The sequence below is a fragment of the Hyla sarda genome, chromosome 7 (genome assembly GCF_029499605.1).
Source record: "Hyla sarda isolate aHylSar1 chromosome 7, aHylSar1.hap1, whole genome shotgun sequence".
Lineage (NCBI taxonomy): Eukaryota > Metazoa > Chordata > Amphibia > Anura > Hylidae > Hyla > Hyla sarda.
Window position 1 is genome coordinate 162266907 of NC_079195.1, and position 26931 is coordinate 162293837.

At 42.7% G+C, this 26931-nt stretch overlaps 1 protein-coding gene across 3 annotated transcripts in view; it reads left to right on the forward strand.

Annotated features, from left to right (window-relative positions):
• Window positions 1-26931, forward strand: part of ZFP91 (ZFP91 zinc finger protein, atypical E3 ubiquitin ligase) — a 145882-nt gene that overhangs the window by 111066 nt on the left and 7885 nt on the right. For all 3 annotated transcript variants that reach the window (XM_056531144.1, XM_056531142.1, XM_056531143.1), the window contains one exon: window positions 10596-10646. In XM_056531144.1, coding sequence (XP_056387119.1) covers window positions 10596-10646 — 51 coding nt within the window. The remainder of the gene's footprint in view (window positions 1-10595; window positions 10647-26931) is intronic.

Sequence of the window (26931 nt, forward strand, 5' to 3'; positions counted from 1 at the left end):
AATAGGGGCATAGATGCCCATGACAAAGAAATAATTCTACCACTGTACAAATCACTAGTCAGACCACACATAGTACTGGGCACCAGTGTAAAAGAAAGATATAGTGGAGCTGGAGAGGGTTCAAAGACTGGCAACCAGGGTAATACGGGGAATGGGAGGACTACAGTACCCAGAAAGATTATGAGAATTAGGGTTATTTAGTGTAGAAAAAAGAAGGCTTAGGGGAGACCTAATAACTATGTATAAATATATCAGGGGGCTGTACAGAGATCTCTCCCATGATTTATTTATACCCAGGACTGTATCTAGAACAAGGGGGCATCCCTCTACGTCTAGAGGAAAGAAGGTTTCTACATTTTATTCTGACTGCCATATTTGGAGTTGGGAAGTAATTTTTACCTCTAGTATGAGGTTTTTTTGCCTTCCTCTGGATCAACTCAGTAGAGACTCATTAAGGTTATAGGTTGAACTTGATGGACTCTGGTCTTTTTTCAACCTTATAAACTATGTTACTATGCTACTGCATCCGAGGGGTTATGGCAGACATCATGCTGATCGCTGATGTCCTCCGTTACCGGCGGGTCCCTGGTTGCTGATTGCAGCTAGCACCTGCTGTGCATGATGAGAGCACCTGTCCAATGCTTGCGTCATGTACAGGACGTAAATGAAGGAAATCTGCAGAAAAAGACAACTTATCCGCTATCCACAGGATTGGGGATTAGTGTCTGATCACGAGGGGTCCGACCGCTGTGACCCCCCCGCGATCTTCTGCACGGGGCCATGGCTCTCCCGTGCAGGAAGCGTGCCGGCCGCAGTATGAAGTTGCGGCCGACAAGCCTCCTCCATGTATCTCTATGGGAGTACTATGGGGGGCATATGGGGAACTGTATCAGAGAGGTCAACGCTACACGCATTAGCCGCTCACATAGAGCGGCAATGCGGGGCCCTCGTTTGGGAGACCGTGGGGGGTCCCAGCGGTCGGACCACCCCTGCAATCAGACACTTATCCATTATCCTGTGCATAGGGGATAAGTTGTCTTTCACTACAGATGTCCTTTAAGTACCAATACACTAGGACGTACATGTACGTCCTGTATCCTTAAGGATTTAAGTAGTCGTTTAAAAGCAGGAGTCTGAAACTTGTGGCCATCCAGATGTTGCAAAACTTCAACTCCCAGCGGCATGCCCAGACAGCCATTTCCTGCAGCTAACCGCTGTCAGGAATGCTGGGAGTTGAAGTTTTGCAACATCTGGAGGGCCACCAGTTTGAGACCCCTGTTCTAAAGGGATACTATCACGTCCGTTAGGCTGCCCATGCTGAGAAAAAAACTGTTTAGGGTCAGTTTATACTTGCTTATTTTTGCTGCAGATATACTGCAGCAGATTTTTCTGCCCATTGATTTTGCATTGATTTTGCATTGATTTTGCTTATTTATCATAAACTAGCTGAGTACCCGGCGTTGCCCGGTTTTTCCTTCCTAATGCTTGTTGGGGAGGAAAATAAACAAAGGAGGAAGCTTTTGACTTCATATCCCGTCCTCATATATTGTTGTCATATCCCGACCTCCTATCCCGTCATCATATCCCGACCTCCTATCCCGTCATCATATCCCGACCTCCTATCCCGTCATCATATCCCGACCTCCTATCCCGACCTCCTATCCCGACCTCCTATCCCGACCTCCTATCCCGACCTCCTATCCCGACCTCCTATCCCGACCTCCTATCCCGTCCTCCAATCACGTCCTCCAATCACGTCCTCCTTTCCCGTCCTCATATCTCGACCTCCTTTCCCATCCTCCTATCTCGACCTCCTTTCCCATCCTCCTATCTCGACCTCCTTTCCCGTCCTCCTATCTCGACCTCCTTTCCCGTCCTCCTATCTCGACCTCCTTTCCCGTCCTCCTATCTCGACCTCCTTTCCCGTCCTCCTTTCCCGTCCTCCCTTCCCGTCCTCCTATCTCGACCTCCTTTCCCGTCCTCCTATCTCGTCCTCCCTTCCCGTCCTCCTATCTCGACCTCCTTTCCCGTCCTCCTATCTCGATCTCCTTTCCCGTCCTCCTTTCCCGTCCATCTATCCCGTCCTCCTATCCCGTCCTCCTATCCCGTCCTCCTATCCCGTCCTCCTTTCCCGTCCTCATATCTCGACCTCCTTTCCTGTCCTCCTTTCCCGTCCTCCTATCCCGTCCTCCTTTCCCGTCCTCCTATCCCGTCCTCCTTTCCCATCCTCCTATCCCGTCCTCCTATCCCGTCCTCCTATCCCGACCTCTAATCACGTCCTCCAATCACGTCCTCCTATCCCGTCCTCCTTTCCCGTCCTCATATCTCGACCTCCTTTCCCCGTCCTCCTATCCCGTCCTCCTATCCCGTCCTCCTATCCCGTCCTCCTATCCCGACCGCCTATCCCGTCCTCCTATCCCGTCCTCCTATCCCGTCCTCCTTTCCCGTCCTCATATCTCGACCTCCTTTCCCCGTCCTCCTATCCCGTCCTCCTATCCCGTCCTCCTATCCCGACCGCCTATCCCGTCCTCCTATCCCGTCCTCCTATCCCGTCCTCCTATCCCGTCCTCCTATCCCGTCCTCCTATCCCGTCCTCCTATCCCGTCCTCCTATCACGACCTCCTATCACGAACACCTATCTCGACCTCCTATCCCGTCCTCCTATCCCATCCCTGCCTACTAAGCCTGTCTGCATAGGTTCCCCATGTTTCACATAATTCAGGGCTATATTGGGCAGTAATTCTTGGGACTCCATGGTTTATTCCTCCACAGGAGGCTTTCTTGAAGCAGAGAACAGAGGGCAGTACGAGTAGTAGAGGAATGTAATGGATTGATGAATGGAGTTCATTGCTGCCACAAAGGCTTAGAATTAGGCTGTCGCTGTGAACCAGTTGATTTACCCAGGTTTGGGGGGGACTAGCAAGATGGGAGATGGCAGTATGTATCTTAACATATTCTGAAATATAAGTACGTGGTTTCAGAGTGAATAGTAGTTCACATGACGTGATGAATGCCCGGCACTCAGCACGTTTATCAGTAAACTTGTCAGGCATAGCTATGGTAGGTTCAGGTGTAGCTACATCAAGAAAGTTAGGAGGCTGTGTAAGTGGGGAAGTAGGCAAGTCCATAGCCTCTGACGCTCTCTTTTCACGGCCTTGTTCCCCTTTGTAACAGAGCTTCTTGGCTTGCTTGCATCTGGCATGTTTCATGGCAGCTAGTTGCTGCATGAGTGCAGCAATGGAATTAGTTCTTGCATGTTCCATGGCTAGGCTGGGTTATTATGTAACCTGGGAAGTGACTTCCCTTTATTCTAGTATAGAAAACCCAGTAACCGGAACAAAAACAATAAAATAATTGCCTAAAATTCCAGAATATAGTACCTGCAATGGCAGAGAATAATTAAGGTCAGTCCAAATCTGAGGTCTGAGTAGGCAGCACAGTCGTGATTTCTATAAAAAAGGAAATAACATTTTTTTATGAAGTATATTGTGTTTTGCTTAGTTGAATAATATATAAAAAGTTTCTAGATCTGACAGTGCCTATTTAATCACTGGGGAAATTTTCACTTTTGGGTTTGTTTTTTTCTCCTTCTTTTGCTAGCCATAAGTCTTTTAACCCCTTAACGACAATGGACGTTAATGGACGTCATGGTGCCATGGTACTTAACGCAGCAGCCAGGAGCAGCCAGGGACCCGTCGGTATTGACGGACATCCGGGATCGCGCTCATGTCTGCCATTAACCCCTCAGATGGCGTGATCAATACAGATCACGGCATCTGTGACAGTGCGGTACTTTATCCCCTTAAATGGGCACTCTCATTAAAAAAAAATTTGCTATTGCACTCCTTATGGTAAATGAAAAATATTTCTAATATACTTTGTTTAAAAAAAAATGAAGTTTTCTATGTTTTATTTGTGCTTAAAAAAGCTCGAGCACATTTTCCCCCAACTCATACACAGACTTTGGACCAAAGTCTAAACACAGGAAGTGCCGCCTGGAGTGCTGAGGGCGGGGTAGGTGTCCAACCAACAGCATATGGCAGTTATGTGTGAGAGGAGCTATGATTGGATGAGGCTGGACCCCCCCCCCCCTCTCTCAGCACTCCAGGCAGCACTTCCTGTGTTCGGACTTTGGTCCCAAGTCTGTGTATGAGTTGGGGGAAAATGTGCTCTTGAGCTTTTTTGAGCACAAATAAAACATAGAAAACTTAATTTTTTTAAACAAAGTATATTACAAATATTTTTCATTTACCATAAGGAGTGCAATAGCAAACATTTTGTTTTAATGAGAGTGACCCTTTTGGACTAGGCTCATTTAGGCCTTAAGGACCAGACCAATTTTATTTTTGTATTTTAGTTTTTTCCTCCTCGCCTTCTAAAAATCATAACGCTTTCATATTTCCATCCACAGACCCATATGAGGGCTTGTTTTTTACGTCACCAATTGTACTTTGTAATTACATCACTTATTTTACCATAAAATCTACGGCGCAACCAAACAAATATTATTTATGTGGGAAAATTGAAAAGAAAACCGCAATGTAGCAAATTTTGGAAGGTTTTATTTTCATGCTGTACACTTTCCGGTAAAAATGACATGTTTTCTTTATTCTGTGGGTCAATACGATTAAAATGATACCCATGTTATATGCTTTTCTATAATTGTACTGGTTAAAAAAAATCTCAAACCATTTTAACAAAATTAGTATGTTTGAAATTGCCCTATTTTTTACCTCCTATTACTTTCTAATTTTTCCGTATATGGGGTGGTATGAGGACTCGTTTGTAGTTTGTATTGATCTGTAGTTTTTATCAGTACCATTTTTACTTAGGTTTTCTTTTTATACATTTTTAATAAATTTTTTTTTTTATAAAATGTGACAAAAAAGCAGCAATTTTGGACTTAAAATTTTTTTTTTACGTTTACGCCGTTCACCGTACGAGATAATTAACAATATATTTTATTAGTTCAGACTTTTATGCACGCGGCGATACCAAATATGTGTATTAATAATTTTTTTTAACGCTTTTTTGGGGGTAAAATGGGAAAAACTGACGTTTTACTTTTTCATTGGGGAGATGATTTTTCACATTTTTTTTACTTTTTTAGTTTACATTTTTTTTTTTTTTTTTTTTTTTTTTTTCACACGTTAATAGTCCCCATAGAGAGCATAGCACTGATCAATCTCAGACCAGAGCAGAAGACCCCGGGAGACAGCCAGAGCCAGGTGAGGAGACCTCCAGCTGCCATGCTGGATGATCAGATCCCTGCGGCAGCGCTGCGGGCGATCCGATTATCCATTCAAAGTACCGCACTGCCGCAGATGCCGTGGTCTGTATTGATCACGGAATCTGAGAGGTTAATGGCGGACATCCGCGCGATCGCGGATGTCCGCCATTATCGGCGGGTTCCTGGCTGCAGATGGCAGCCGGGATCTGCCGCTCATGATGCGAGCACTGGTCCGGTGCTCGCGGTCATGGCGGCGCGTAAATGTATGTCATGGTGCGTTAAGTCCCACGGCACCATGATGTACATTTACGTCCATTGTCGTTAAGTTGTTAAAGGGATAATCAGATTGCCCCCGCAGCGCTGCCGCGGGGATCCCATCATCCATAATGACGGACAGAGGTCTCCTTACCTGGGAGATCGAGCATACCAGAGCAGAAGATCACCGATAACACTGATCAGTGCTATGCCCTGTGCATACCACTGAACAGTATTAGCAATCAAATGATTGCTATAAATAGTCCCCTATGGGGACTATTAAAGTGTTAAAAAAAAAAAAGTATAAAGATGTAAATAATAAAAAGTAAAAAAAAATTGAAAAATCCCCTCCCCAATAAAAACGTAAATCATCCGTTTTTCCCATTTTACCCCCAAAATAGCATTAAAAAAAATTTCATAAACATATTTGGTATCGCTGTGTGCATAAAAGTCTGAACTATCAAAATATATTGTTAAATATCCCGTACGGTGAATGGCATAAACGTAAAAAAAAAATTAAAAGTCCAAAATTGCTGGATTTTTGTCACATTTTATTTTAAAAAAATGAATAATGTATAAAAAGTATAACCTAAGCAAAAGTGGTACCGATAAAAAACTACAGATAACGGCACAAAAAATGAGCCCTCATACCACCCCATATACGGAAATATTAGAAAGTTATAGGTGGTCAAAATAGGGCAATATCAAACATACTAATTTTGTTTAAAAAATGTAAGCGGTAAAATTATAGAAAAGCATATATCATGGGTATCATTTAATTGTATTAACCCACAGAATAAAGAAAACATGTCATTTTTACCATAAAGTGTACACCGTGAAAACAAAAGTTTCCAAAATTTGTGGTTTTCTTTTCAATTTTCCCACATAAACAATATTTTTTTGGGTTGCGCTGTACATTTTATGGTAAAATAAGTGATGTCATTACAAAGAAAATTGGTGACGCAAAAAATAAGCCCTCATATGGGTCTGTGGATGGAAATATAAGAGAGTTATAATTTTTAGAAGGCGAGGAGGAAAAAACGAAAATGCTAAAATAAAATTAGCCTGGTCCTTAAGGCCAAAATGGGCCTGGTCCTTAAGGGGTTAATGTTCCACCTATGGGGCCACATAAGGGCTTGTTTTATGCTGGACCAATTATACTAACTAAGTGATAACATCACTTATTGTACCATAGAATCTATGGTGAGGCCAAAACAAAGTCATTTGTGAAGCAAAATTAAAAGAAAATGCAATTTTGCAACTTCCAGGAGGGTTTCTATGCAGTGCACTTTACTGTTAAAATTAGTTATCTTTATTCTGTAGGTCAATACAATTACAACAATACCCAATTTATATAGGTTGTTTTATATTGCTACTTTTTAAAAATTATAAAGTTTTGTAAGAAAATGAATGTTCTTAAAAATGTCCTCTTCTACCCCCCTATAACACTTTTTTATATTGGCTGTATGAGGGCTAATTTTTTGATCTGTAGTTTTTATCGATACCATTTTTGTTTTGATGAGCCTTTTTTTTATTGCTTTTTATAAATTTCTCTGGTATATGAAATCAACAAAAATTGACAGATCTGGTTTTTCTGTACATTTCTGGTATTTTACGCCATTTACTGTGCGATTTCCTTAACATTGTATTTTAATAGTTCAGAAATTTCCACATGCGACAATACCATAATTACCATGCAATTTTTTTACATTATTTTATTTGAAGAATAGGAAAAGAAGGGTGATTTACACTTTGAATTCACATTTTTTTCTGTGGGCTGTCTGCTATCGGGATTTCAGCCATTCCGCTTCCCCTTCCTAGAGGGAGTAATTCAGGTCTTGTACGGTTCCTGTTTTTGTTCTTGCAGCCGTTGTCCTTTGGCCCCCTAGTATCGGATGGTTTATTTATTTGGTTCTTAATCTTCCTATCCATACCATCATACTCCCCCTTCGGTGGAGTGCGGCAGGATTTGGCGTAGTTAAAGCTGTTGCTGTCCTGGCGTTCACGTTGCCTTCCTTGTTGGCACTGCTGGGGTGGTTCCTGCCTTAGCCCTCCCCCTTTTTCTGGGTGGAGTGCTGGCGATCCTGGCATTGTTGCAAATCTGGTTATTCCAACCCTCAGGTTGCATTCTCTTTTGGGGTAGCTCTTGCTTAAAAGACATCCTGGTGGTTCTTGTGGGGTTTCTGCTTGGGTTTTCTATCAGTCTCATCACTTCTTTTCCATTTGCGGTGAGGGTGCTCTCGGTTTGTTCTCTGCTCTTACTCTCCAGTGGTCTCTCTGCTTGGAGTATCTCAAGACCTTTCTCCTCATGGCTCTTCTGTGCAGGCTGCCAATAGCTCCCCGAAGTTCCGCATCAATCTCAGTTGTGGCATGTCAATCCTCCTTCTGGGTGAGTGTCAGTTGTTCCGTGCTATAAGGGTATATCACTCCTTCCCTTGTGGTCCTGGCCTCGTTTAGAACTCCCTCGATATTCTGCATTGTGCTGTCTTCCAGGTGGCTGTTACACATCTTGATGTCAAGGGTGGTTTCCTGGGTCCAGGGTGGTTGTTGTCTCTGGCCTTAGCGGGGTTCCTATCCCGATCCTCTCCACTGTTCCCTACGGGAGGCATTCCCTCCCTCCCTCTCCACATCCTGTCTCAGCCTAGGGGCACGTCACCTGGGGCGTATCGCTCAGGTTTGGGTTTGCTCATAATCTACTGGTGTGGGACTCTGCAGTCCCTCAAGTTATTCCTGGAACTGGAAACCTCTGGTTCTGATGGTTCCTCTTGTTCCCTTCCAGACGATACAGCATGCTCTTTGAGTTCTTCCACCCGGTTTCCTCGGTCCTGCAGTTGCAGCTGGCCTCCTGGTGGGGCTTTCCCTTCTTGCCTTTCCGGCACATTTCCCTTCTGGACGCTGGAGTTTCCTCACCATGTTCGCTTGCTTACAAGAATGTCTGAATTGGGGTTCTCTTATCACTCGCTCTTCCACCTTTTGGACAGGCCTGTGTCTTATGTCTTTTCTTCGGAGGTGGTTTCCCCTCTCTGGCCAGGAAGGTGTCCTGCAGGCAGGCCTCTAGGGCTACCGTTTCTTGTCGAATTTTGTCAGACCTCAGTCTCTGCACGGTTCCTTTTTTTTTTTTTTGGGTCCTAGCTCTCCCCTCATGTTTTGTTGGGGTTTCCAGGTGGTTGGTTTCCAGATTCCGTTTTCCTCTGGACCTCGTCCACATTCCTGTGCGAATGGATATAATTCAGTCTCTGGACCGACCTTCTCTTTTCGTTTTTTTCCCCCACACCTGGGACTGCTTTAGGATGTCCCATGAAGCTACTGATAAAAGATTTTTTTGTACTCACGGTAAAATCTTTCTCATAGTCTTCATTGGGGATACAGCACCCACCAATTTATGGTTGCCTGGTCAGGTTGTTTTATACCTGTTGTTACTTTCTGGTGTCCTTTGGACATATCTCCTTTGTTGTTTGGCTTCTCCTACTGCTTTGTGACACAACTGGTGACACAACTGGTGTATCCTGCTGGGAGGAGCAGACTTCTTTTTTTTGCCTAGTGTCAGCAGCATAATACCCATGGTCTCCTGTGTTCCCCAATGAAGTCTGCGAGAAGGAGGAGATTTTACGATGAGTAAAAAAAAAAGTCCTTTTTTGGGGGGTGGGGGGAAGAAAACAACAATTCTGACTATTTTTGCCATTTTCTTTTTACATTGTTCATTGTGCAATATAAAATACATATACACGACTGATATTGTTAATGCTTTACTATTTTTGCCCAGCAAACATGCTTTTAAAAAAAAAACATAAATAAATATTTTTAAATATTTATAAAATATTAATTTTTTTCTTCAACGGAACTGTGTGTATGTTTTCTTGTGTCATGAGTTGTAGTTTTTATTAGTACTACTTTGTGGTAGTATTTTAATAATTTTTTTATATAGAAAAGGCATGCCCCCAGCTGCATGAAGACCTATTGGCTTACCTCTGTTTGACCATTTATAGAGGTCATAGTCAGCATAGACAGTGGCAACTATGGGGTCGAACAACTGGGATTTTTATTTCCAATTTTGTTTGCTAGAACATGGTGTAGGCTTTATAAACCGGTGTGAGGTGCAAAACTGCGCCCTATGCAGTTTTGCGTTGGCCCCTCCCCTCAGCTGTCCTGAGATTTCCGAACATATAAGGAGAGGAGGGGGAAGGCAGAGCTGTGCATGACACAGTTCTGCACCTCCCTCAAGAGGAGGACGTAGATTCCTGCAGCCCCACTCCTGGATGTAGATTTTTTACAGCTGTGTGAGTGGGGCTTCCCCTCAGGAGAAGAGGGATTATCACAGCCCTGCTCCCGGACATACATTTTCATGCACCTCCGTCAGGAGGAGAGGGATTCCCACAGCGCCACTTGCACAGCCCCCTGGGCGTGGATTTTCACAGCTGTCAAAATCTACGTCCAGGAGCGGGCATTTGAAAATCTATGTCTCCCATCCTGAGGGAGGGGCAAGAAGGGAACTGTGTATGGGGCTGAGGGAGGTGCAGAACTACGTCCTGCACAGCTCTGCCTTCCCCCTCCCCTCGCTGTATGTTCGGAAATCTCCGGCCAGCTGAGGAGAGGGGCCAACGCAAAATTGCATGGGGTGCAGTTTTGCACCTTACACCATCTACACCTGTAAGTGATGGCATGGGCACAGTTCCTTTGTCCACAATGTCCCCATGGTATACTATTACATTGGGCTTAGCTTGACTTAATTGTCACATGTTAAATTCCTTTTATCGGAATCTATCAGCTCCATACCAGGCACACAGCTGTAGATCACAGCAGATAGGTGTTACAGAGATAAAATTAACCAAACATTTAGTATTGCTAGTCACAATTTGTAAATTAATAGGAGAGCCTTTTTCGTTAGCAGCTGAAGTGTTATAGAGGTGGCACCCAACCACAGAGTTCCTCGGGTAACCGAAAATTTTGTTTCTGTATCAAGTTTTGATTTCTGTAATGCAGGTTAGGAGGAAAAACAATCTCTTGCCTATTGCTCTAAAATTATACCTTTTGTACTTTGCACTTTCCATTTAAACCCTACTTTATGATTTAGCTGTAACATCTTATTTCTTTTTCTTCTCTTCTTCTAAAGGAGAGGTCGTCGGCGCAAAGATGATAAAAGTCCAAGACTACCAAAGAGGCGGTAAGTAGGTGCTTTATCCTCTCCTGACTATTTCCTGATAGTGCCAAAAACTTTTTCTTTTTATAAAGAGAATTTGTGTCTTCGTTTTTTTAATACTACATACAAATATATTTTTCTAATTTGTTTTTCTAGTTGTAGGTATTTTTTTCTTTTTCAGTTTTCCTTGAATATGGGGGCAACCCTCTTGCCTGAGCCTCTGCTCTTTACTTTAACAACATTCATAGATATGCCTTACAGCAGCCAGATTGGGTGTTGAGCTTACTGAATTCTTTTGGAATGTTGTGAACATGCTCTGTAAGTTAAGCAAAAAGAAAAAAGAAAGGAGCTGTGACTATTGCCTATTATCAGTGGTGGATCCTGTGTTATCTGCCTCCAGCTCTATAATGTTGTCTTTTATTCTAACCCCACTCTGTTGTGACAGTGAGATCACTTCTGCAAATTATTCTCTACACAACAGCAGTGTTATTTTTGTTGACCAATTATTATTGGTTGACCATGCATTATTTTCAGTGACTAAAACTAAACAAAAATAAAAACTTAATTATGATGACTAAAACTATAGCTAAAATATGTCAACATTTAGGCTTAACATTTTCCACTTAAAAAAATGCCAGCAAAAACGCCAGAAAAACTGCCACAGCTTTTTTCTGCCTTTTGGCACTTTTCCTGGTGTGTGGGGAACCCTATGCGTTTTTTTTATATTTTATTTATTTATTTAAAAAAAAACACATAGGGTTCCCCGTCTTTTTATTCTCAGCCAGATACCAACCAAGCAGCAACAGCCTGATGTTACCAGGGTGGGCGAGGACCATTGTTACTGGCCCTCCCCAGCCTAAATAACGCCAGCCTTTTACCACCTAGGCCCAGAAGCGCCATTTTAGACACTCTGAGCCTGTTGGTACCGGCTCTTCCCGGCACCCCTGTGGCGGTAGGTACCGGGGTAATAATTGGGGGTTAGCGCTAGCTGTTTTTGGGGCTAACGCTAAGCCCTGGCTTATTAAAGGATTCCGTCAATAAGACCGGCTTCCACTACTAAGCCTGAAAATTCAATAAAAATAAATAAAAAAGACGACACATTGGAAACGTTATTTTAAATTAAAAAAACACTCCCCCACAGCCACTCGTTAACCAATTTATTAAAAGGGGAAAAAATCCAGTTCATCTGCCGTAATCTATCGAATTTGCCGTAATTCTCTGCATACACGGATCTGAAACAAGAAGAAGAAAAAAAAATAGCTATATATAGCTGTATATAAAGGGATAACCTACACTGTCAAGCAGTGTAAGTTAACTCTTTCCTTGCTGGGCTGGCGCATAGCGCACAGCTCAGCAAGAGGTTAAGTAAACCAGCAATGTGTATACTGTATACACATTGCAGGCTCACTGTAAGTTCTTGCTGGACAAGTTCTACTGCTCAGTATCAGGCTTTGTAGCCATGAGCACAGCTGAGTCCCGACATTCACATCAGTAGGATCGCAGTGGGTGTCAGGAGGAGTGACATCCGCTGTGATCTGTCCCTTACTGCAGGTACTACTGCTCCCAACATGGAGCACATTCTGCTCCATTCTGGGAGCTTTAGTACCTGCATTAATAGACAGATCGCAGCGAGAGTCACTCCAGACACCCTATGCGATCCTCATGTATAATGTATAGATGCGGCCGGTCGCTCTTTTATGGTTCCCTGCACTGACATATATATATACAGTGGGGATCAAAAGTTTGGGCTCCCCAGGTAAAAATTTGTATTAATGTGCAAAATGAAGCCAAGGAAAGATGGAAAAATCTCCAAAAGGCATCAAATTACAGATTAGACATTCTTATAATATGTCCATAAAAGTTAGATTTTTTTTCCATCATTTACACTATCAAAATAACTGAAAACAAAAAAATGGCGTCTGAAAAAGTTTGGGCACCCTGCAGAATTTATAGCATGCACTGCCCCCTTTGCAAAGCTGAGACCTGCCAGTGTCATGGATTGTTCTCCATCATCATCTGGGAAGACCAGGTGATGTCAATCTCAAAGGTTTTAAATGCCCAGACTCATCTGACCTTGCCCCAACAATCAGCACCATGGGTTCTTCTAAGCAGTTGTCTAGGAATCTGAAACTGAAAATAGTTGACGCTCACAAAGCTGGAGAATGCTATAAGAAGAGAGTAAAACGTTTTCAGATGTCAATATCCTCTGTTCGGAATGTAATTAAGAAATGGCAGTCATTAGGAACAGTGGAAGTTAAAGCAAGATCTGGAAGACCGAGAAAAATGTCAGACAGAACAGCTCGCAGGATTGTGAGAAAAATAATTCAAAACCCACGTTTGACTGCACAATCCCTCCAGAAAGATCTGGAAGACACTGAAGTTGTGGTACACTATTCTACTATAAAGAGATACTTGTACAAATATGGTCTTCATGGTAGAGTCATCAGAAGGAAACCTCTTCTACGTCCTCACCACAAAAATCAGCATTTGAACTCTTCAAATGAACATATAGACAAGCCTGATGCATTTTGGAAACAAGTTCTGTGGACCGATGAGGTTAAAATTGAACTTTTTGGCCGGAATGAGCAAAGGTACATTTGGAGAAGAAGGGGAACAGAATTTAATGAAAAGAACCTCTGACCAACTGTTAAGCATGGGGGTGGATCAATCATGTTTTGGGGTTGTATTGCAGCCAGTGGCACAGGGAACATCTCACGAGTAGAAGGAAAAATGGATTCAATTAAATTTCATCAAATTTTGGATGCTAACTTGATGCCATCTGTGAAAGAGCTGAAGTTAAAGAGAGGATGGCTTCTACAAATGGATAATGATCCTAAACACACCTCGAAATACATGGGGGATTACATCAAGAGGCGTAAACTGAAGGTTTTGCCATGGCCTTCACATTCTCCTGACCTCAACATAATTGAAAATCTATGGATAGACCTTAAAAGAGCAGTGCGTGACAGACAGCCCAGAAATCTCAAAGAACTGGAAGACTTTTGTAAGGAAGAATGGGCAAAGATACCTCAAACAAGAATTGAATGACTCTTGGCTGGCTACAAAAAGTGTTTACAAGCTGTGATACTTGCCAAAGGCGGCAGTACAAGATATTAACTCTGCAGGGTGCCCAATCTTTTGCAGACGCCATTTTTTTTTCTGTTATTTTGAAAGTGTAAATGATGGAAATAAAATCTAACTTTTGTTGACATATTATAAGAATGTCTGATCTGTAATTTGATGCCTTTTGGAGATTTTTCCATCTTTTCTTGGCTTCTTTATGCACATTAATACAACTTTTACCTGGGGTGCCCAAACTTTTGATCCCCACTGTACACCTATTCATATTTCCCACAGAGTTGTGATTGGCTGGAACCATCTGGCCAATCACAGCTCTCTGGGGGAAATATGAATAGGTGTATATACACGGCAGTGCAGGGGACCATAGAAGAGTGGCCGCATCTATATATTATACAGAAGGATCGCAACAGGCCCCGGTGATCTTTCAATTAGTACAGGTGTGTTCCATGCTGGGAGTAGAACAGTGTGTTCCATGCTGGGAGTAGTAGTACTACCTAAAAAAAAATAAAAAAGTGAAAAACACACACACACTACATTTTTATTATTGTCGGCTACATTTTTAGTGCCCTGCCCGCCTACATAAATTGATCCCTGTTTAAAAATGTATTAACATTTTGTTATAAAAAAGATACATTTTGTTAAATACAATTTTTTCCATCACTACTGTATCTTTTTTATTATAATTTTTTAATAGTACCCTACAAAATTATTTATAAAAAAGGTATCTCCATCACTTTTTTAGATCGCTAAAGTCCAAAAAAGAATAAAAACTGCCTGCAAACCCACATAGCGTTGACGTTTTTTCACTCTTATAGATTTGCAGTTGTCTCTGTCAGACAGAATGGAAAGTGACCTCCTCCTGCTTCTTGGCATGGTGGACTCCTATAACATTATCCAAGTCCCCTGTCAGAAAGGAAGTATTGCAAGCAGGTACATGCACCCATCTTTTAGGTGCAGTCTTTGTTCTATCGTGGAACTTCCTTTAACCTGGGGCTTTTTTTCTCCTCTACAAGGCTTAGCTAAGTTCTTATGCTATTGACAATTTATTGCCCTATGGAACACCTGTCTTGCTCATATGGCTGCTTCCCCCTTTCTATGTGAGCTCATAGGTTGGGGCAGCCCTCATTTTTCTACCCCCTCACTGTCCAGTCTTTATACTTTCTACAGACGTATTCTTATTAGTTTGTTCCCTACAGAGTAATATTGTCTCCAGCGTATGGCTTTCTTTTTCTACACAAACTGTTATTGCTATGCAAGTGTAGACAACAGTCTTGCAACCCTTTTTCCCCTCTTTAGGTGTGGTATGCATGTTCTTTACTAGTTACCCTATTGGTTTGTCACTTACTAGCAGGCTGTATAGTTATCCAACAGACATATTGTATTCTTCTCACACTATGTACAGTCCTCAGACTGCCATATTGCTGCTTTCTCCTACGGTGAAAAATCTGTCTGCAGATATTAATGCCTGACTCCTGTGCCAGACCTGCTGGTCCCTTGACTTTGTCTTCCATATTTTCCTTGGAACTTTCAAAGTTTTTCCGCAGCCCCATGGTCCAGCATTGTCCATTTCTTTCCTGCTCTCTTCAGGGTTCATGGGATTCTGTTTGTTTATAGCATCACATTACCAATGCCTTAGCTCTACCATCTGGTCCAGCTTCTCGCACCTCACCACAGATCTCTTCCTCACTGCCTCTAGTCACTGGGTCCATGGATTTTCTGCTGGGATTTCTCCTTTCTAGTCTTCCCTCATGCCAGGGGAAGAATTTTGCTTCCCCCTAGACATTGCTGGCTGGCTTCTTCTCCAGGAGGAGTCCCTTTTGGACCAATACTCAGCTTGTCTCTTCTGTGGGTCTGCTAACTGGGCTTTTCTTCCCTGGAGCCTCCCGAGTCCTTTTCATCTGATTCTTTTGGGGAAGTGCTACCATGTGCAGGTGACCCCATCAGCATTCCTAGGTGTAGCAGACTATAGGTCATTTTTGTCTCTCTCCCCTTCTTCAGAATCTACAGACTGTGAAAACTGTTTGCATCTTCCCCCCATCTTTCTGTCGAAGGGACATTGGCGTGTAAGGGTTCCGCCAGTGTAGCTTTTCAGCAGCGGTGCGTCTTTCTATATTCTTTTTTGCCTGGTATTTGTTGTCTTCCACCCTAGGGACAGCTTTTAGACATTACATGGTCTCTTGTGTCTTACCATGAAACAACCAAGAAAAGAGGATTTTTGTTCTCCCTGTAAAATCTCTTTCTCGTAGTCTTCATTGTTGGACAGAGCACCCACTTATTTTGTTTTCTACTTCCATGGATCTCCTGTAGGGTGTTTCTTTTTCACTATTTTCAGACAGTTATTGTTGACTTCTACTGCTTTGGCACAAAACTGATTAGCTCAGAGCCTGGGCCTTATATTCTGTTCAGGAGGAATTACTTCCTCTTTTACTTAGTGTTAGCGCCTCCTAGTGGCAGCAGCTTATACCCATGGTCTCCTGTGTCCTCCAGTGAAGACTACGAGAAAGAGATTTTACGGTGAGTACAAAAATTATTTTATTTGGAGCATAGTCTAACTTAAGAGTTGATAATCTTAAAATAGACACTGTCTTTAAATGACTTACCTTCTGTTAGCAGTGCTAGATAGTTCTCTGCCTCAGCCAGGCACTCACCCGACCCTGCTGACCCTAGACACCGAGAAGGCCTTTGATAATGTACATTGGGACTGGCTGAGGATGGTGCTAGAGAAATTTTGGATTAGTGGACGCTTTTCCTTTTTCCTATCTTGCCTATACAATCTTACGGCTTGGGTAGCAACGCCGGGGATCTCATCAGCTCCCTTTCTTCTCCATAAGGGCACCAGACATGGGTGCCCACTCTCAACCCTTCTTTTTTTTTTTTTTTTTTTTCAAGAATTGTTTTTATTAGGTTTTGCAATACAGAATAAGCCGGGCATTCCTGGTGTAGAGAAACCAAATCAGTGGAAATAAACATACAGGTTAACAACCTAAAAAAACTAACCAATAGAAAGTCTGTCTTTGATCATATCATAAAGGTATGAACAAAAGTCCTCAGCCTGTGGACACAGAGAAAGAATTAAGGGGCAAGGATGGTACTGCCAAGCCCGAACAGGTCACATGTAAGTAACCAAAGTAGCTGTCATGGGGGGGGGGGGGGGAATTGGAAATAGGGGAGAAAGGGGGGGGGGGTAGGTGGGGATAGGGTAGTAGCCACTGGGAAAGGGGAGGGGTCACTTTTGAGTACCGCAACGCCAACCGTGTTGACCATTTGTTCAGGAAGACCTGATGAGTGGAATTGCCAAGAGAGATTACTTTTTCATAGGAGCAAGTGAGGTTGGTTGCTGCCACAACATCTAGGACATCAGGAACTATGGGAGACTTCCAATGTCTCACAAGTATCGTTTTCGCTATTGCACACATAGTACATATTAGACCCTTACATTTCAGTGGTAGTATTTGTTGCGGAGACCAATCATAGTAGCAGGGTAATACATCTTTAAGAAGCTGCTTACAACTTGTCCAATATCTTTGTATCAAAGGACAGGTCCAGAGTGTGTGGAACAGGGTGCCTTTACAACCACAGCCCCTCAAACACTTATTAGAGACGGAGGGGTATATGAGGGCTAATCTGTCTGGCGTGTAATACCATCTTAACGTCATTTTTATAACTGCCTCAATATGAGAAGTGCATCTGAGGTACCTCTGGGACATATTAAAAGCGGACATCCTAGGTCTTTTTCCCAACTCCTCCGGGAATGGAATTTATGAAAGCAGGTTGTGTGTTGGAGAACATTATATAAGACTTTCAACCCCTTCCTGCTGCTAGATACATGTATGTAGATAACTGCGTCTCTACATAAAGAAGAGTGTATTGGGTTCCCCACCAGATGGCGGAGTTGGAGATATTTGAAGAAGTCCGAGGTCAGGATGGGATACCTGTCACATATCTGGGAAAATGCTAGAAAGCCACTAGGGTCCATGAGATCTCCCACCGTGAATATCCCCTGGTCTGCCCAGGAGCGTAAATCAGTGTCAGGGAGCATAGCTTGTAGGAGAGTGAAGGGTAAGGCATTTTTTATCTGAGGTGTATTCGCGTTCGATTTGAAGTGAAATTTCGACCAAGTTGTCAGAGAGGCCTTTACTATAGGACCCTTATCTGCAGGCGCGGGTATATGCCAGAACGATGTCAGTAATAAGTCTGTCAAGGAGAATGGGCACGTCATGGCTCCCTCTAGCTGAATCCAAGGTATAGAGTCATCTAGTGTGAACCAACCCTTCAGAGCTGATACTATAGAAGATAAATAGTAGAATTTCAGGTCCGGCAAAGCCAGGCCTCCCACTCGTCTGACTCTAGTTATGATTGAGTGCGCGATTCTAGGTCTACTGTTGGCCCATATAAACCCAGCAAGCATACTCATGCCCCTTCTGATTGATCTGGCCATTGAGCCGTTGGCACAACATCTGCTGACGACAGACCTGTACTCGGAGTTGAGAGTGGGTTCCACTGAAGTAAAAATATTGTTTTTCGCTGTCAACGTTCTTTTATATCTTAGTCACCCTGCTAGGGACGTGCCTCGAGTCCTGGATTTTCTTTCTTATTATGGGGGCTTGTCAGGCTATAAAATAAACATGTCAAAATGCGAGCTCTTGCCATTGGGTTTGTCGCCTCTGCGCTGGCTCGCGGAGGCGGGGAATCTAGGGGTCGCAGTTGCATCCTCTCACATCCAATTCTTAGGCATCAAGATTGGGAAAACACCTGATTTTCTTAATTAACCTCCCCTCCTTGCTAAAATAATTTCCGAATTGCGCTAATGGGAGAATCTTCTGTTAACTCTCATGGGATGTTGTCATCTCCTGAAGATGATCAGCTTCCCCAGGCTGTTATATCCCGTCCAAACCCTTCCTACCCTACTCAAACTTGATGATGTTAAACGCCTCAATTCAGTGGTTACTCGCTTTATCTGGCAGGGTAAGCGCCCTCGCATTGCTCTGCAAAAATTGATGTTGGGCAAGACTAAGGGTGGTATTAACCTACCCAATGTGAGGGGCTATAACAGTCTGCTTATTTCGGGAAGTGTAATTGATTGGCTGCAGGGTTCCTTTTTCTATTCCAATGTGTTCCTAGAACAGAACCTGGCAGCACAGTGGGACTTGGTAGCCCTTCTGCATACCGCCTACTCAAAACTGCCCCCCACGATTAACTGATCGGTCTTGTTACGTGATACTATCGTCTCTTGGAAGGAGATGCGGAAGGCTTTTGGCCTCCCCTTTCTCCTTTCCAAGAGGATGCCCTTATGTCATCATCCTGAATTCCCACAGGGGAGATCCTCCTCCTGGCTGTCCCTCTGGAAGGACCGAGGTATATTAGTGGTTGGGGACCTTATGAATAAGGAAGATCGTCAGTGGTACACTCCGGCTGAGAAATTATCTAAGTTTGCTCTCCCTACCTCACATATGTTGTTTGCCAATCAATCCTATACATTCTGTAATAGTAGGCTTCATAATCTCACACTTGAATCACAATCCCACTCCTTAGACAATATAATCGGTACAGTACCTAGATGCTCTTCAATCTCGTTACTCTATCAAGCCTGTCAAAGCAGGTTTCTAAAATTGGACCCTAAAAATGATTCTGTACGTGGGAGAGGTGGAAGGGCGATGAGGAATTGACCAAGGTCATCCTCTCCGGATGGAAGGTGGTACGTAAATGTGTAATAAATGAGAGATGGAGGGAAACTTATTTTAAAATGGCTCATGCTGCACTATTTGTATTCAATATTCTCCCCTCTCTGGATTTTCCAGATAGAATTACCAGTTGCCCTAAGTGCCAAACACTCTTGACAAATGTATATCATGGTGTCTGGACATGCACACATTCTAGATCCTACTGGGAGTTGGTTGCAAGTTATATTTATGACCATTGGAGAGTGAGAGTCTCGATTACACCGAGTAGCATGCTCTTCCAGCAGTTGCGTCCCCTGGAGGGGCAGGATGGGGAGGGAAGGAAGCCCCCTCAGATGGTTCATGTGGCCTTGTTGGTGGCTTTATGCTGCCTCTTTGCTACTTGGCTCTCAGACCCTACACCGGATTTGTCCATGCTGATTGCTCAAATTAAGGTTTTCTTTGGGGTAGGTAGGCTAGATGCAGAGCATCACAAAATGACTGGCACCAAAAAGTTCTTCCATAAATGGAAATCATTCATAGTGACGCATTTTAATGTGCATGAGATAGCTGACATATTGTGGCCCTTCCAGTACATGGAATGGTATAATATGGAGGCTCTCAAGTGCTCTTTGGGTTACCTCAACTTGCCCTGACCCTTTTTTGTTTGGATGCATGTGATTATCTCTGTCCTGCACATTTTTGTTCGTATTTGGGATACCCCGGGGATCTTTTATATTCCTTCCTTTACTCAGGGATGTGTGGGTCGTCTCTCACTGGCTACCTATATCGCATGTGATAAACTATATTACTGGGCCTTTCAGCCTGTACGGGACACTGGATTGTTATGTTGGAAGGCCTTATGGCTTCTCATTTATGTTATGCTCTTTTCTTTTTTGCACTGAATGTATATTTGATTGTGATTTTTGGCCGCACTGTTGGGCCTTGTTTTATGTCTTCTGTTTTCCGTTTTGTTCTGTTTTGGAAAATGCTAATAAATACACTGGGGGGGGGGGAGGACTTACCTTCTATGTAAATCAAACCTTCACTGTATGTAAATTGTTTTAGGGTTTTCTAAGGCAGGGTTCATACTAAGGAATTTCTGAAAGTAAGTTGCGCTTGGAAATTCCGTTGACGTATAATCCCATTGCTGCCAATGGGATTCCGCTGCACAGTTCACCCTTCGGAATTTCACAATGCCCTCTTATTTCCCAATGTGAACCCTGCTTAAGAGATACTATATTGGTGTATCTCAATGAAACTAAATTTATGACTCCATATCAGCCTGGGTTCATAAGAGATTGGTGCTGTCAGGCTTTTATGAAGAGGTCAGCTCAAAACTGGATCTTGGCAAATCGCTGGATATCATATAACTTAAAAGCTTTTGATACTGTGCTGCGTAAAAAGGTTGCCACATAAAATGAGAATACTTGTACTGAGGTAAAATGTGGGTAAGTAAGTGGCTCAGTGATAGAAAACAGAGGGTACAAACTCTGAGTGGGTGACCGTTACTAGTGCGGTACCCCAGGGGTCAGTTCTGGGCTCTATTTTTTAAAAGTCCAGACTGGGAATATGTATTAAATGTGAAAGCACTGGGAATGACTGACATGAAAAATGACTTAGGAGTTTTAATCTACAGTAAATTTAAATGTAGTGTCCAATGTCAGGCAGCTGCTATCTATCAGATAGAATTCCTCAGTAAGAGTCCATTGGAAGGAACATTTGGCACTAGTGATGAAGGGTAAAAAATCTAGCTTTTTGCCAAAACATGATAAAAAGAAATGATAAAAAGCAGAGCTCTACGTATATAAAAACTGACACATTTCGATGACCTTTTTCAAGGTCTGTTGCCAATACAAATAACGTCATAGGGTGCATCAAAAGAGGCATAGATGTCCATGACATGGAAATAATTCTACCACTGTACAAATCACTAGGATCACACATGGAATATTGTGTACAGTACTGGGCATCAGTATACAAGAAAGATATAGTGGAGCTGGAGAGGGTTCAAAGACGGGCAACCAGAGAAGTAATACAGGGAATAGGTGGACCACAGAAAGATTTTCAAAATAAGGGTTATTTAGTTTAGAAAAAAGACAGTTCAGGGATGACAAAATAACTATGTATAAATATATCAGGGGTAGTACTGATATCTCTCACGTAATCTATTTACACTGTATCTTTAGCAAGAGATGGAGAAACAACAATAAAAGGACTCCAGACCAAAGGCGCTATCCCAGGTGGCAAATAAATAATCAATTGAATATAATAGAATATTATGGGATAGTGTCCTTGGTCTGGAGTCCTTTTTTTGTTGTTTCTCTATCCATTGTTCTACCGGACCTCCGGCCTGAGTGTCCGGTCAAGCTCCGTTGGCCTGCCATCCATAAAGACCACCCCGTTGCCAGGGGTTACGTGCCTGAGACCTACATATAATCAGTGAGAGTCTCCAAGACAGCCGCTCACCTTCTTACTCCTACCTACTCGCAGGATTATACGAGGCGCTGCCCTCCTTCTTTTTCCTTTATATACCCTTCTCTTTAGCAAGAGGACATTCTCTACGTCAAAAGAAAAAACTTTTTTTTCACAAGCATAGGCTTTATTGAGAGAAACTATGGAACTCTCTGCCAGAGGAAGTGGTTATGGTGAACTCATTAGAAGAGTTCAAAATGGGCCTGTATGCATAACTAGAATAATAACTTTACAGGTTATGGATACTACATTTATACAGACAGAAGGTTGATGCAGGGATTTATTCTGATTGCCATATTTGGAGTTGGGAAGGTTTTTTTTTTTGCCCTTCCTCTGGATCAGCACAGTAGGGATATAGGTTAAACTTGATGGACATTTGTCTTTTTTTCAACCTTATGAACCGTGTTAAAAACTTTGTTCACTTCAGAGTGATAGCCAGTGTGATTCCTAACATTTGTAGTAATTACTTGTTTTAGCAAAAATTACTTTTTACCCCAGAAAAACTGCTCTAAAATCTTGGCAACCTGATTGTTGAAACTGATATCAGAGTCACCTGCACTAACCTCAATATACAAGAAGTGCAGGTGACCCTGTTTGTAGTGCTTAAATTTATGCAGCCGCTGCAGGCGATATTCATCTTGTTGCTAATGTGGTAATTTCTTCTTATCTGCAAAGGAGGTGGGCTGGGTTATCACCAGAGCAGGTGAGAGAAAGCAGTGCACTTACAGAAGCAGCCTGCCTCTGTAGCAGATAGGAAGAAATTACTACATTAGCACCAAGATGAATATCTCCTTAAGGCTAAGTTTCTACTTGTTTTTTTTTTTTTTTTTAAACGCCAAGAAAAACGCCAATTCTGCCGCATGGCGTTTTTTTCGGCCAAAGAACGCGGCTGCCAGATGTTAGCTGTAAATCAATGAGAAATCGCAAAATTCTTATTCCACTTGGTGTTTTTCACTTTGACGTTTTTTAAATTATTTTGGCGTTTTTTCACTCTTTTTTGGTGTTTTTCAGCTCCTTGGCAGTTTTCCAAAATCGCAGCATGTTGTGGTGTTTTTCTTCCATAGAAGTCTATGGGAGTGAAAAAACACCAAGAAAAACGATATGTGGGTTTTAACTTTGGCGTTTTTGCAGGTAGTTTTAATTTTTTGGACTTTTTAGCGATCCAAAGAAGTGATGGAGATACCTTTTTTAATAAAATTTCATAGGGTACCATTAAAAAAAAAAAAAAAGATACAGTAGTGAAGGAAAAAATTGTATCTAATGAAATTTATCTTTTTCCTAACAACATTTTTATTCATTTTTAAAACAGGGATCAATTTATGTGGGCGGGCTGGGACCTAAAAATGTAGCCGACAATAATAAAAATGTAGTGTGTGTATGTTTTTCACTTTTTTTCTTTATTTTTTACATTTTTCTAGGTAGTACTACTAGTCCCAGCATGGAACACACTGTTCCATGATGGGAGTAGTAACACCTGTACTGATTGACAGATCGCCCATTGCGATCCTCCTGTATAATGTATAGATGTGGCTGGCTGCTCTTCTATGGTCCCGTGCACTGCTGTATATATACACCTATTCACATTTCCCGCAGAGAGCTGTGATTGGCCAGATGGTTCCAGCTCTCTGTGGGATATATCAATATGTGTATATATACTTCAGTGCAGGGAGCTGCATCTATACATTATACAGGAGGATCACAGCGAGTGTCAGCAGTGACATCCACTGTGATCTTTCCTTAACTGCAGGTATCTACTACTCCCAACATCGAACACACTCTGCTCCATGCTGGGAGCTGTAGTACCTGCATTAATAGATAGACTGCAACAGGTGTCAGAAATTAAATGTGCTGCGATCTGTCTATTAATGCAGGTACTACAGCTCCCGGCATGGAGTAGTAGTACCTGCAGGTAAGAACAGATCACAGCGGGTATCACTACTGACACCCAATGTTATCGTCCTATCTATTGCAGAGATGGAGTGGCTTTCTCCTGCGCTCGCATCTCTGCACTACTCCGGCCAGTGATGTGAATAGAACATCACTCATTCATATTTCCCTCAGAGAGCAGTGATTGGCTGCAATCATCCGGCCAATCACCACTCTGGGCGGAAAATATGCATGAGTGATGTTCTATTCACATCACTGGCTGGAGTATAATGCAGAGATACGAGCGCTGTATAGAGCCGCTCCACATCTCTGCTATATTATGGACGATCGCATCGGGTGTCAAGTCTGACACCGGGGGCGATATGTCTATTAGTGCAGGTACTACTACTGTTCCATGCTGGGAGTAGTAGTACTACCTAAAAAATGTAGAAAAAAAAAGTGAAACACACACTATATTAAAAATATATCAAATATATCAATTACGTTAAATAAAAAAATTTCCATCACTACTGCATCCTTTTTTTTTTTATTTTTTTTTTTGGTACACAACAAATTTTGGGTACCCAAAAAACTGCCAAGGTGCAATTTCCACACAAACCAAAAAACGCAGGACAAAAAAACAAGTAGAAACTTGGCCTAACTGCTGCACCGATTTTGGCTCAGTAAGTAGCATTCATACGGGTGACCCTGTTTCTATCTGTAAATTCAGGTTCCCCCCCCCCAACTGTGTTTGTATGTTCAGTTTAGTGTGGGTGAGGTTTCAGTCAGTTTATCTTAAACCCCTTAACAACCATGGACGTAAATGTACATCTTTGTGCGGCGGTACTTCTTGCGTCATGCACTGCAGGACCTGCTGGTGATGGCGGACATCAGCTATCACGCTGATGTCCACCATTAACCCATCAGATGCCGTGATCAATACAGATCGCGGCATCTGCGTCAATGCGCGTGTATAAATGGATGATCGCCGTGGGGTTGCCTCACGTGCCTCCGTCCATCTCCTGGGGTCTTCTGCTGTGGTCTGAGATCGAGCAGACCAGAGCAGAAGATTGCCGATAATACTGATCAGTGCTATGCCTATGCATAGCACTGTTCAGTATATGCAATCTAATGATTGCTATAAATTGTCCCCTATGGGTACATAAAAAGTGTATTAAAAAAAAAAAGTAAAAAAAAAAATGAAAAATACCCTCCCCCAATAAAATTTTTAAAAAAGATTACAAAAACATTTATAAACATATTTGGTATCACCAGGTGCGTGAATGTCCGAACTATCAAAGTAGAATGTTAATGATCCTGTATGGTGAATGGAGTAAACGTTAAAAAAAAAAAAAAAGTCCAAATTGCTGCTTTTTTGTCCCATCTTATTCCCCAAAAAATTTATAAAAAGTAATTTAAAAGTTTCATATACGCAAATGTGGTATCGATAAAAATACAGATCACAGGGCAAAAAATGAGCCCTCATACAGCCGCATATACGGAAAAATGAAAGTTATAGGTGGTCAAAATAGGGCGATTTTAAACATACTTGTTTTGTAAAAAGAAAAAAGTTTTAGACTTTTTAAAAGCTGTAATAATATAAAAGTATGTAACATGGGTATCATTTTAATTGTATTGACCCACAGAAAAAGAAAACATGTAATTTTTACCGTAAAGTGTACAGTGTGAAAACGAAACCCTCCAAAATTTGCTAAATTGTGGTTTTCATTTAAAATTCCACACAAAAATATAATTTTGCAGCTTGCAGTGCTGGAGGCTCGTGACGTCATGGCCACTCCGCTTGTGACATCACAGCCACGCCCCCTCAATGCAAGTGTATGGGAGGGGGCTTGACAGACATCATGCCCCGTCCTAGACTTGCATTTAGGGGGCGTGGCCGTGACGTCACGAGTCTCCGCATTGCCAGTCATCCGGCACAGAGCGAAGTTCGCTCCATGCACCGGATGTCTGGGGTGCCGCAGCTTAGACCGCGGGGGTCCCTAGCAGCGGCTATCCTTTGGATAGAGGATAAGTTAGTCCTCTCCCTTTCTATAACTCGGTGGCCATGTCGTGGCCCCGCGTCATAGCGGGTCGTGCCCAGCTGTGGCTAATAGCGAGCACCACCGATTGCGGTGCCGCATGCTATTAACCCGTTCAAAGTTGATCGTCGCATCTAAAGCTGCAAAAAAGCACCCCCGGCAGCTCAGTCGGGCTGATCGTGATGAAATCGCCATGTCCCGATCAGCTAGGACGCAGCAGAAGGGTTTCTTACCTGCCTTCTGCGCGTCTGATTGCCGAATGACTGCTCCATGCCTGAGACCCAGGCAGGAGCAGTCAAGAGGCAGAATCCTTGATCAATGTTATCCTATCGGTAAAAGATCAGTGTGTGCAGTGTTATAGCCCCCTATGGTGGCTATAACACTGCATAAAAAAAGTGAAAAAAAAAATAAGGATCATTTAAAGGAGATATCCAGTGGTGAAAAACTTATCCCCTATCCTAAGGATAGGGGATAAGTTTCAGATCGCGGAGGGTCCGACAGCTGGGGCCCCCTGCGATCTCCTGTACGGGGCCCCGACAGCCCAAGGGAAGGGGGCGTGTTGACCACCGCACGAAGTGGCGGCTGACACACACCCTCAATACAACTCTATGGCAGAGCCTGGAGCGCTGCCTTCGGCTATCTCCGGCTCTGCCATAGCGATGTATTGAGGGGGCGTGTCGGCCGCCTCTTCGTGCGGTGGTCTACACGCCCTATCTGGCCAGCGAGCCGGGGGCCCCTGCGGTTGGACCCCCCGCGATCTGAAACTTATCCTCTATCCTTAGGATAGGGGATACGTTTTTCACCACTGGACTACCCCTTTAACCCCTCCACAAATAAAAGTCTGAATCACACCCCTTTTCCCATTGAAAAAAAAAAAACTGTGTAAATAAAAATAAACATATGTGGTATCGGCACGTGTAGAAAAGTCCGAACTATAAAAATATATTTGTTAATTAAACCGCATGTTCAATGGCGTACGCGTAAAAAAAATTCCAAAGTCCAAAATAGCGTATTTTTTGGTCACTTTTTACCATAAAAAAATGAATGAAAAGTGGTCAAAAAGTCTGATCAATACAAAAATTGTACCGCTAAAAACTTGGGATCACAGTGCAGAAAATGAGCCCTCATATTTTCCCGTACACAGAAAAATTTAAAAGTTATAGGGGTCAGAAGATGACAATTTTAAACGTA